This window comes from Candoia aspera, chromosome 2 (assembly GCF_035149785.1).
Source record: "Candoia aspera isolate rCanAsp1 chromosome 2, rCanAsp1.hap2, whole genome shotgun sequence".
Lineage (NCBI taxonomy): Eukaryota > Metazoa > Chordata > Lepidosauria > Squamata > Boidae > Candoia > Candoia aspera.
In genome coordinates, this window is record NC_086154.1 from 26878467 (window position 1) to 26891136 (window position 12670).

The 12670-nt window shown below is 42.0% G+C and overlaps 1 protein-coding gene across 1 annotated transcript in view; it reads right to left on the reverse strand.

Annotated features, from left to right (window-relative positions):
* Window positions 1-335: 335 nt before the first annotated feature.
* Window positions 336-12670, reverse strand: part of LRIG1 (leucine rich repeats and immunoglobulin like domains 1) — a 150485-nt gene continuing 138150 nt past the window's right edge. Inside the window, exons 14-19 of the mRNA XM_063291544.1 lie at window positions 10889-11170; window positions 8794-9213; window positions 7260-7385; window positions 6511-6657; window positions 4737-4997; window positions 336-2681 (exon numbers count right to left, since the gene is read on the reverse strand). Of these exons, the coding sequence (XP_063147614.1) occupies window positions 2494-2681; window positions 4737-4997; window positions 6511-6657; window positions 7260-7385; window positions 8794-9213; window positions 10889-11170 (1424 nt within the window). The 3' untranslated portion in view covers window positions 336-2493. The remainder of the gene's footprint in view (window positions 2682-4736; window positions 4998-6510; window positions 6658-7259; window positions 7386-8793; window positions 9214-10888; window positions 11171-12670) is intronic.

The following is a 12670-nucleotide window of genomic DNA, read 5'->3' on the forward strand; positions in this document are numbered from 1 at the left end:
ATTATGAAGTAAACGGCTTGCTCATGGTACACCAAAACCGTCCGGTTGTTTCATATCCAGTTGCTATAGCACAATATCAAACCTCACAATGGAGGAATAACCTGTGCCAGCTGGCCTCATAATGCCTATTTAATAGTTACCAAGAGAAAACCTGGTGTCAGGATATATTCAATGTTTCCTTTAAAACCAAACAGTCTGGTTAATAGTGTTTCTCAACCTTGGCAGCTTTAAGGTGGGTGGACTTCAACTCCCAGAATTCCCTAGCCAGGGAATTCTGGGAGTTGAAGTCCTCCCACCTTGAAGCTGCCAAGGTTGGGAAACACTGGGATAATATAGGAACATACAAAAAAGCTTTCCCTGGTGTTTAGAGTAGCTTAAGCCCACTTTGCCCTTCCCACAAAGGAAGGGATTCCTAAATTATGACCCTAATATGAACTCCTAATATCCTGCCCGAAACTAAATCATGTTTTATGCCTTTATTTCTCTGAAACTGGCCTTTAAGTCATGGTGAAGAATATAAGGAGAACAGACAAAACCTGATGCTGCCCCTCAGACCGTTCCTAACCTATGTTCACCAACTCTGGGTCAGCCTGAGCTACAATCGATCAGGTGGGGTGGAGAATGACTTTTTGGAACTACATAGGCACAAGTATCAAAAGAGGCAGCACTTCTATTAATTTTTTAAAAAAATCCACACTTAGGTTATAGAAACAGCTTTCATGTACATGTTCACATTTTTGTTGGTGGCTTAACCGAGCTTAAAGCAGTGTATAAACACTAAAGCACAGTAGCCTAAGGTGGTTCGCTCTTTGAATAACTTTCCTTGCTAGATCTTAGGTCAAAAGTCTCCCACGACAGAGAGGACTTTCACAATCGGAGCAGCTAAACTATGAACCTGAATTCGAAGTCTGACTCAAAAGAGAAAAGAAAATTAGATCTGCGTGTGCAAATGGATTATTCAGTGTGTCAGAGGTTACTGCATAAGCAATATTAGCAATATATTTTGAAATCTCTATAAATGGTGCTAAGGTGCCAAAAGAAAACATCAACAGGTTTCTGTCAGAAAAATTCCAGAGCATGAGGATGTCTCCTCTATCATCCTCTTGCTCCTGCTGCTGCTTTTTGAGGAGAGCTTGGCAGTTTAATGTTGTTCCACAAGGATCACTGCTAGTGCAATGAATAGTTAATATTTAAATATAAATATAGGTTGTGATCTGACACAAGGCTGGGTGCCTCTAAATTTAGGTTGAAATTGGATAGATATGTCTGTATCCCAGAAGTCACAACATAAGCTAGGATGCTTCAATGTGCTGTCCTAAAAAACCCTGCTGACTGCCACTCTCTCCTCCAGTGCAAGCCCAATTTACACTGACTAGAAACTCTGCCAAAGGACACTGGTTCAGTTACATTTCAAGAAGTAGATATTTAAGATATTCTTGGGGCATCTGGCTCACCTCTGCACAGCAATGCTAAAATAGCAGAGTTCAGTTTGCTCTTTAAGCCCACACCACAATCCTATGGGAGCAAGTCTACCGAAGAAACATACATGCAATTGTGCTGTCAGTGCAGTATTTCTGAGAAGACATTTAGCCTAATGAACCAGTTAGATGGGGCTCTGCCAGCAATTTGAGAGAGGCGATTGGCAAAGAACACCAGAACAAGTGACGCACTCGGCCTAGTCTGCTTGGAGGTGCTTCACAGCTCTTTCGGTCTGTGTGCGTGCCCAGTATATAGCCGTTTCACTTGTTGGCACTCCCAACAGAAATGTTACCTGTGCATGCACGCACTTGGGGGGTTAAATGCTTAGCTCTTAGTGGTGTGCTGTGTAAAGCACTTCTCTCAAATTGCACACCCCTACAGTGGGGCACTACAGAAAGGGAAGCTTCATCAGTGTGATTTTCTCTGTTGAAAGCATGTGGTCCCATCCTCAAAGTTTTAACTAAGACACCAGAACGATTTATCTTGGAGATGGGTGAGAAGGATTTAAAGAGAAAAAACCCTTGCAATGAAAAAACAATGCGTATTGTCAACATTACATAATTTCACTCAGTCAAACATGCACCAAGGGATAAAACAGCCTCTGTGAAAAGATATATAATATATATATATATATTTATATATATATATATATATATATATATATGAAAACTCTTATGTACACATTTGTTATCAAATACTTCTTTCACTTTACATCCTAACTTTTTGCATTTCTGTGCTTTGTATGCAAGCCAACATGGAGCCACTGATCCTTCTCAGGGAAGTTTTAAAACTATTTACAAATGGGCACCGCATAAACAGGGCTCTGTTCCCTTACGCAAGCTTGCTTCTTATACCTCATTGTGTTGTCACTTCTCCTTTAATTTGCAGAGCTGTCTGTTCAGAATTTGAGGTAGAAGTAGCCTAGATAATTCTGTGCAAATAAATGGGATCGACAGAGGGAGTATGTTCTGTTAATTTGCACACAGCAATTCGCCTGGGTCCCTTGTCAGCGTTTCAGTGGCTTGACTCAGGAAGGGAGTCGGGTGACCTTGTTAAGTGCCCGTTGGAGAGAAGGCTTGGTTTCGCTTCTCCCCCAGGTAATGTCTGAGATAGTTCAGCACTTCCTTTTGGGTACAGCAGCGAGCCTTCAGCAGGCAATAAAAAGTCATAAGGCTCAGAGTTGGCTAAAGGCTGTGAAGAACCTGTAAGGCAATTAAAAGCAAGAACTTTAATGACAGAGTTTTTCAAACCAGGCTGTTCTCTCTCCTCCCCTCCCGCCCCATCTTTCTCTCTCTTGTATAGAGGCCTAACTAAAATCTAATTCTACTTAATCTTATTTGTATCTAGTTTTGACTTTTCCATTTGTGATTTAACTGAAGCTGCATTTGATGGCAGAGTTTTTTTGCTGTAGGGTATTTCTTGAGCCCATAAAGAGAGATGCAGCCTCACTAGTGGTTCTCACCCAATGCAGGATCTGGAAATTTAACAGAAATCCCTGAACTTCCTGCCATAATGGAAATATTCCTGGGAAGGGATATAGAATTATCTTTAATCTTATCAAGGCCCTCCTTAAATAACCATTTCTAGTTCATGAGAGTCAATTATCCACTTGTGCCTTTGTCTTTGATCAGGGAAAGCTAAACATTTCGATTTATTGTAATTAATAACCAATCTCAAAATGTCTCAGAGTCATTATTGGACATTGTTTTAAAACCAATAAAGGTTGTGTATAAAGTCAGATCAGAATGATTTGTATATTTATTGGCCAGATATTATAGCACTAAGCAGTGGTCTATGTGAGAATGTCATGGTTGGAACCCCGCTTGCTCATCCACTAGAGCAAGTTAAATGTTTCAAATATTTGAGCATAGTCTTTCAGGCTTCTAGGAGATCAACAGTTCAGGTTAATTCTGTCGCTTCTACTATCCAAAGGAGTACATTAGCTATAACCAAATTTTATAGGCACCAAGGGGCAAATTACATTCCAGCAGCAATTAAACTGTTTATGGCTAAAACAGCTGCTCAACTATTGTATGGTGTTCAGCCTGGCCTATTTACAAACCTCAGGGCATTGGAAACTATTCAGCTGAACTCCCTTTGGACTCTGTTCAGTTCTCCAAAATGTGTCCCTAATGCAGTTCTGAGGCTTGAAGCTAATGTACCGACCATTAAGGCACAGGCTTGGAGCAGGATTTTAACTTCATTGTTCAGAATCATGTTTGATCCTACAGGGTTGCTATGTCTGTGTTAATAGGCAGCTACCAATTTTGTTGGTATCAAACTTGTATGGAGGAATGACGTAGTCTCAGCCTTTCTCCTGCATATACAGGCCAATTAAACCTTATGGATAAAGCAATGAATTAGGGACACTAATCATCAGAATGATCTAACCACTGTTCCTGAATTTTATCACCAAATGTTAGGCTGCCACAAGCCCTCTATTGTGGGGCATTTACACCATCTGACCCTGTGTAAACACAGGTGGCCTTTTTCTACCACCAGTTCTAATGTTCTTCCTTCTGCTCTATTGCCCTTGTGGCTCTAGGGAGGTAGAAACTCCTGCTGTCATCTTCTTACAGTGTCCCTCGTATGATACCCCAAGATGTGCTTTGCTCTTCCCAATTATTTCCATGCTTGAGGGTCAACCACACAAATTTTATGTTCATTTTTTAAGGGATGTTAACTCTTCACTCACATTCCAGGTTGCCAGATGCCTTTATCGAGCCATACCACTGCGCAAAAGATCTTTCATTTAGATCTGTTGGTCTATTGTTTTATGATAATTTCTGGATAATAGGTTTACTGTAGCAATCTATTCTCTCTCTTTAATAAAGCACTCAATTCTCATACTCTCTGCCAGCAATATTTTGGCTTCTACAACAACAGTCCTCCTGGGCAACATTGCTGACTAAAAGAAAAAAGAAAAACAACAACTAGATCCAATCTTGGTTTTATATTTATTTTCCAGAGGGCCCCTATGTGTTTCTAGAATAAAAACTAAATATAAGATAGCAACTCCAAAGGGAGGAAATGTCAGGAGCAATCGGAAACAGACCTTAGCTAGGGCTACCATAGCTGGGCTAGAAAAATCCAAATGGCCACTAGATGGCAGTGAAGAAAGACGTCCTACCTAAGCTTCTGTCTGTCCTTCATCCAACTGCCATTTTATATGCTGAGATACGAGAGTGACTGACTTTCAAAGGTAACCTGAAAAGTGTGGGAGGTATTTTAAGAAACAAACAAAAAAAGGCACATACCTTTGCTATCCACTAGAGATGGCTTGCCTGGGCAAGCTACTGGCATCCTGTCATGATTGCTGGGGTAGATGGAGCCACTGACATCTGATTTTCTACTCCCCATATTCGTGCTGGAGTTCTCGGACTCCTTGCTACTGGGAGCATTTGCGGGCATGTCCTCTGCAGCCAGAGAGTAATAATCTGGATCCTTGGGATTAACAGTAACCCTTGTGGTATCCACACTTCCATTGCAGTCAGTATATGCTGCAGGCAAGCTATAGGCTTGAGACAGAAAGGAAAACAAATGTAACAAATTGGGATTATATTCAGACAGAGGAAGTACCAATGGTTTCATGGATCTACTTGTCACTGATAGGCATGCCAAGTATATTCTGGGTAAATGGCCCGAATTCCTAAATAGCATGGATGACTGGTTAGGAATTCTGGAGTTTTCATCCTGTGTAAGGAGAGATTGTGTTTCATGTTAGAGGGCCCCATTCGTTGTTCCACATAGCTGGGTAGGCATATGCCACAGTTCTTTAGGACTACAGAAAAGTCAGAGGACATGGATATAGCTTCCCAAGAAACTCCATTTTTATTATAAACAAATAACATGTTCCTGTTCTTCAAGTCTGCAAATGCCACACGTGACATGCTAGAGATGTTTAGAGGTAAGTTTTCAAGTGATCATAGCACTCAGAAAAACTGCTTGGGCTTCTTTATGACATATAATAAATAAATTATGCAAAACAAGCCTGTGATGCATTTAAAAAAAAGTCATGAAATCAGCTCATTGTCATTAAGGAATTAACCAGAAGAACAACTATTATTAAAAATTTCCTACAATGGGAAATTGCTACTCGGTAAGGAAAGCAGGTTTAGCAACTTGTACAGTTGAAAAATCAGAGAGTAGGATCTGAAGCAGAAATGTGGCTGGGAAGAATAAGTCCTTTGTAAAATTCTGGAAGTGTGTTTTTAAAAGCAAGCAAGCTCTGTCTGTGCACGTGTGTGTGTGTGTGTGTGTGCTGGCATTCCGTGAGAGAGAAGTGTGTCTCTTGTCTACCTCTGCGTTAAATAATGGCCTTCCTGTGCCACTTCACTATGGTTAGAAAATGAGCTCTCTCTCTACCCAACTGTCTTCTACCTTATTTGTAATATGCATCTACATTTTTGAGGCCATGGGCCAATATATTTAATTGGAATAACTTTGTGTTGCTATGAATATCAATAGAAAAGGCCACCTGACTCAATACAAAGTATTGCTGAAAGACTCCGAGATTATACTCGTCTCAAAGAGTATTTGAAATGACAGGATCCACACACAAATGTGCACATTTCTGCATGTCTACTCATCATTTTTGCTCTGGCAACTGGTATTTGTCAATAACAAGCATTAGGCTAGGATGGGGTGGAGACGGGGTCAACGGGTATGGGTGATTCTGGCGTCTTGGTAGAAAGGGTACAGTATGTTTCTACATTGTGGCTTTTCTGGTGGTTGTGAGCTGCCCAGAATCGCTGTGTGAGACAGGCAGCCATATAGGTCGGTTCATTCTCTACCTATCATCCATCCATCCATCCATCTCAAAAGAAAATGTAAATCATACAACTACATTTTTTTTACAGTATAATCATTACTGTATTTAGCAAAACAGATGGAGAGATCATATCATTGAAAAAAAGTGCCCCTTGTCAAGATGTACATTTCTGAAAGTCAGAACTCTTGCCTCGGGTTGCTTGTGTTTGTTTATGGAAGAAAACCGATGCAGCACGCTTCCCAGATTAATAGACTCTATACCTGTCTTGTCTGTAAGAAGCATCCTGTCAGGAATATCTTCTCCTTTCCAAGCCTCTTTATTATAGCCTAGGCATATCTTTGGCTGTCGATAAATGACAGAGTGAGCATCAACCTCTGGATCCCTTCCTCTACTGATCTGGCAAACACCTGTAACAGAAGGATAAAGACATTGTCAAATTGCAGGTATGACCAACTTTTGTAGGTAAAGAAGACACTTCATAAAAAGTTTATGGAAAACCACCACCAATGGCTTGGCTAGTCAGGTGTAACCCCTTCATCCTCTAGTTCTTTGGCACTTACAGAGTGCTTCAGGGAAGGAATTTTCTCTATATTATGGAATATGGAACAGGCAGAAGACTCCAAGGCTCCTTTGAGGGAGTTAACAGATTATATCTACATGCCTGCATGGACTATAGTGCTTTATTATTGAAGGCCATACAAAAGTATAATGTACAAACAAAAATGGCCTGGTGATCATGATACACTCTACTGATTCAAAGTTTTTTCCTCCAGGGAAGAAATGGCAAATAGAGGCTGCTAATTATTTTATTTGTTTTAACCTACCGGTTTTCTTGTTTTTTGTTCTAGGTCAGTTGTTTAAGCCCGCTTGAAGGACAAAAGAACCTACTGTTCTCTCTGAACACAAAAGCAGTTTATCTAATAAATAATACTAAATGAACTTCTGAGTTCTTGGCCTGCATCTCTTACGAAAAGAAAAATGGATGCAGTGCCATCTTCCCAAGACATACCATTGCTCTGGATCTGACCATTGGGCTGTTGGCCATTTTCCACTCTCACAACCATTTCTTGTTGATCTGAAAGCGTCCCCTGGGAGGACAGATAGCTTGGCACATCAGGTGGTACAACAGTCTCATCTTGAAAACAGGCAAAAGAAAGAAAAGTAAGGAGCCAATGCCACAGTACAAGAATAGTGCTGAAATGAGGAAACAGCAGAAACCAGGGCAGGGCCTGTATCTTCCCCACCATGCAGGTTAAGATCCACTTAGTAAGTGTTCAGAGATGAGCTGATCAACCACAGGTGGTTACATTAAATGCACAGCTCTTCTTGACTGTCCTATCACAGCTTGCTCATGGATCTCTGTCCACACAAGAACACTTATCCGGTCCAAGTTCTGTCTCCTTAATTGCATGATTGGTGCTCCACAAATCACCTTTACTGTATTCCTTTTCCTCCTGTCAAATCTGGAAGCATTCCAGGTGTAACTTTCTAGCTTACCATTCTTCAACCAGGTGCCCTCAGCAGGCGTGGGTGCCACAACTGCCAAAATTCCCAGCTTTCATCTAAGCAGACTGGGAATTGTGTAGAGATGCCAGGTTGACAAAGGCTGCTTCAGTTGAACAAGCTGTAGGCACCATTATATTCTCAAAAACAAGAATAAATTATGGCTGCGAATGTCTGGAAATTACATTAACCAGGAAAGACTCTACAAGTTCCAGAAGTAAGTGAAGAAGCAGTCTGGGGGCTGCCCTAAACATTTACCACTGTCAGTCAATGCAAATAAGGTCAGTATATACATAGCTCACTGAGCTGTTCCCACTGAAGGGGGCATGCCGCTGATTTGCTCTTAACTTGCTGGCCCAATCATGGGCCATAAAAAACAGCTGATGGGTGAATAATGGTTGTGTCAGGGAGCAAGGCGTGTGTCCCCTTTGGGGTCACATTTCAAGAGCAAGAATTCTAGTCTGAACCAAAGAACTACAGCTTTATCATATATCGCATAACCAGCAACTTAACCAAAAACATGCCTACTGTTTTGCTGATGGGGCCGTCTTCATTTTTAGGTAAAAACCCCTCTTGGTTGGCAAGTAGGCTATCTTTAACAAAAGTGAGAGCACAGGGATCAGCAAGCAGCAGATACTGACACTGCTTGTATTCAAATTACTGCAGTGGTTTTTGAATCTTATTTTTGCAGCTTACTCATTTTATGGAAAAGGAGCATCGTATCAGGGGACTTGCACAGCACTTGAATTTTTGAGCAAAGGGCCTTCTAAGAAGGTATACTTCAAAGCATATGTAGGATAATGATCAAAACTGCTGGTACGTAAGGCTATACTTTAGGTTATGTGAAATCTCTTGGAAGCATGGGTTGAGATGTGTGAAGACACCTACAAATTATGCAAATACTTAGCAATTCCACTACATTTGCAGGAGAACAAAGCCAATCTGTTTTTCAAGCTCTGGACGTCGTGCTCAGTGATGCCGATGAAGTTACTCCTTATGACTTAGTGTTCCAGCAACCAAAAACAAGATTTTGGACTAACCTGTGTTTGTGACGCTGTATTCTTCACTCTTCTTTCTGGTTTGATAGATGATACACACCCAAACCAGAGAAGTCAATACGATACTACACACTACAGCGATAGTAATGATCCCAAACGTGGTTCCATCCCTCCGGCAGCCAAATGAAGGCAATACGCTAACTTGGCTGTGTGCCCGTTCTGTTCCAACTGTATTTGAGATTTCACAGGTGTATTTCCCAGCATCTTCCAACACAACATTCCGGACAATAAGCAGCTGGTTGCCCGGCGTAAAGTGATGCCTTTCAGTAACTGTCAGAGAGTGGTCACCCTTCAGCCAGTTAATGCGTGGAGGTGGACTTCCTGTTGCTTTGCATTGCAGAACCACAGTTTCACCAACAGATACAACACGATCTTCCAATGGATGAACCAAACTTGGAGTCTCTACAAGATTCCAGAAAGAAATGGTATTGTACAAATGATGTCATTCTGTTTCTGATTTCATAGCAAGGAGCATTCTGAAAGTCAGGCTACGGAACAATGAAGTGTCTTTTACAAGATGCACACTCTTCAGTTCTGAACTATACCCTGCCTTGCTTTCTAACGAATAGTCAGCTGAAACTTCTGTCTCCTGAACCTCAACCGGACAAACAGCCAGATTTCATGGTTCCCAAGCCACGGTTCAGTTGCAGAGTGTTTGCGCTTATATATTTAAAACAGCACTAATGTAAAAAACTGTGATCACCGAAGATTCAAGCAGGGTGCCATTAATAAAGTCACTACCGTGGCAAGGAATTCTGTCATCGTATATAGCCCTTGTTCAATGAAGAGGCCTTCATTCTGCAGAGGACTGATTCAGACCAATAATAACAACAGTAATAATAATGCTTTTTAACACATTATACAATATGTATGCAATATTACAGCAGCCCAGAGTCCTACATGAATGGAAATAACATACATACATACATACATGCTTCCAAGATCCTATTTTCAAGGATATTCGTACTTGGGTTTTATGCAATACTTCCAAAAATATGCAGGCCCTAACTTACAAACACTGGTATCCTGGTAATAATAATCAGCTTGGAAAAATGAGCTTGCCCGTGTTCCACCCCTCTACTGTGGGCTGAATAAAGGATGACTAGCAGCGGTTCCATGTATGTATGTATCTGCGTGCATGCGTGTGCACGTACACACACATGTACACACACTACAGAATCCTAACCCTTTCAACAAAATCCAAATGGATTGCTTGGCTGCAGGGAAAACAACTTTATAATTTAATTCCTTCTTAAATGCAGCCCCACTGTTTCCTATTTACAACAGCATCCTAAGGGGCCCATTAGGCCAAGCTCATGTCCACAGGAATTCCCCAGGCGATGGTTATCCAGCCTCCCATGAAGGGGATCCCTCCACCTCCCTTGCCAATTGGTTCCAATGCTCTTACTATTAAGTCCTTTTCCCTAACATTCAACTGGAATTCCCCTTCCTGTGACCTAAGGCCCATATTCCACATCCTGCCCGCTAGGATAACAGAAGCTGGTCGTGGCCTTCTTCTCTGTGGCTCTATTTTTGAAAGCTGTGTTTTTCAAAGCCAGACACAGACAGTTCCTCAGTCTTTCCTTAGAAGGCTTCGTTACAAATTCCTCAACCTCACCTCCCAGAGTATATTCTCAGATTCCTTAACCATGCTCGCTCTCTTTTTCTGCACCTCTTCCAGTTTGTCTGAATCCTTCTTAAAGAGGGCAAAGCATTTCAGGGACTGACTGATACATGTCCGAGTACACCAATCACTTCCCACGATTTAGAAACTATGCATCTTTTGATGTAGCCTAAAATTGCCTTTTTTTTTTTTTGCAGCCACATCACCCTGCTGACTCCAGTTCAGACTGTGATCACCTCCAACTCCGGAACCCTTCTCAAATGTTCTATGACCAATCCAGGCATCTGTCCCATATCCTATACCTACACATTTGATTTCTTGTTCCTAAGTGAAAAGAGTTTTAAATTTGTCTCCTTCAATTTCACCCTGTTATTTTCAGTCCACTTCTCTATGGGGTCATTTTGAATTTATTGTCTGTCTTTTCAGTGACGTGGATCTATAAAGGTTTCTTACCCAGCACCGTCAGGGTAGCGTTTGCTGACACAGAACCTGCAGAATTCTGAGCGGTGCAGCTGTACATGCCCATATCGTCTATCTTCACATCTGTGATGAAAAAGACATCGTCGTCGGGCATGACGTGCATGCGACGCTCGCGAGCTGCAGGGAAGTCTGTTCCTCCGTCCTTCTGCCAAGCAATCTGCGGAGTGGGGTGCCCACCAGCAGCACATTCCAACCGAGCAGTTGTCCCTGTGCGTGCTGCAATATCATGGGGAGTTTTGAGGAAAGATGGCAACACTGTGGAAGACAAGGAGAATGATTGCACCCCAAACCAGTAAAGAATACTGGCTGTGCATCCCCAGTGCAAACAGGACCCAAACTCATTTTTTTGCTATAGCGTGTCAACTTCCTCCAGCATGCTGGAGGCACCTTCAAGAATTTGCATTTCGGTGTAGATAATATGGTTCTGCTTGTTTACTTTGATTCCCCAATCTACTTTCAGGTATCACAAACTGAAGACTGTACAGAAAAGACTAAGAAGGCAGCAGCTATAGAGATTATATGGCACAACATTTCTGAGTGGTTACTAGAGGAAGAATTGTTTCTACCCTGTATCAAACATCAAACTAGCTTGCTGCACTTTCCAACTGGCCAACTTTTCTAGGGATGTGCAGAGGACTGCTGCAGCACTGGTACAAGACAGGGACAACTGCATAATCCTTCCAATTGTGGACAGACTAGTGCTACCCCCCCCCCTCTACTGCAACATCCTTGCCCCAATACAGATTCACTTTGTTGCACTATTGCAATATCCTAGGTAAAATACACATGGATTGCCAATATATATGGATCCCACTGAGATCTGGTATTAGAGCAGTGTTTTTCAGACTTGGCAACTTTAAGACACGTGGACTTCGACTTCCAGAATTCCCCAGCTGGCACGGAAGTTGAAGTCCACACATCCTAAAGTTGCCAAGTTTGAAAAACACTGCATTAGGGGCTAGATTTCTGCATGTTAACTCAGAATAATTTACTTGTTCCAAAGCATCTTTACATTCTCCTACTTTGGGAACCGAAAAAGGCATCCTTTATTGAAGGAAAGGACTTGGAACAGATGCAGGGCAGTCCTCATGAAAATTCAAGCCTCACACCTTGAAGGCAGACAACCACCTTTTGGAATCAGCTGCCTGTCTTCTCATAGCCTCTATTCTGTTACTCCATTTGCAACATGACAGCTCTTGCATTCATGTCCAAACCACAGAAGTCTAAACTATGGAATTCATTGCCCGAGAAAGGCAGATTATTTTCTAATTATGTTCCACTGGTAATCAACTACAGTTTTCCTTTAAATAATTTATTGTTAGTCTTGAGCCTATGTTGTCCCTTGCCAGTGGTGGCTTTATCTGGTAACTGTGAAAAAAAAAGGTGAAAGGTCCCCTTTGCAAGCACCGAGTCATGTCTGACCCTTTTGGGGGGATGCCACTTTCATGACGTTTTCTTGGCAGACTAGAGTGGGGTGGTTTGCCATTGCCTTCCCCAGTCGTCACCTTCCCCAGCAAGCCGGGTGCCCATTTTACCGACCTCAGAAGGATGGAAGGCTGAGTTGACCTGAGCCGGCTACCCGAGAATCCAGCTTCCGCTGGGATCGAACTCAAGTTGTGGGGAGAGTTTCAGTTGCAGTACTGCCACCTACCACTCTGCGCCACACGAGGCTTTCACCAGAGAGTAACACTTAGATAAAGGCAATGGGAAAAATCCCAATGAGTCAAGCCAATTTTTATCAGCCTGATGCATTTC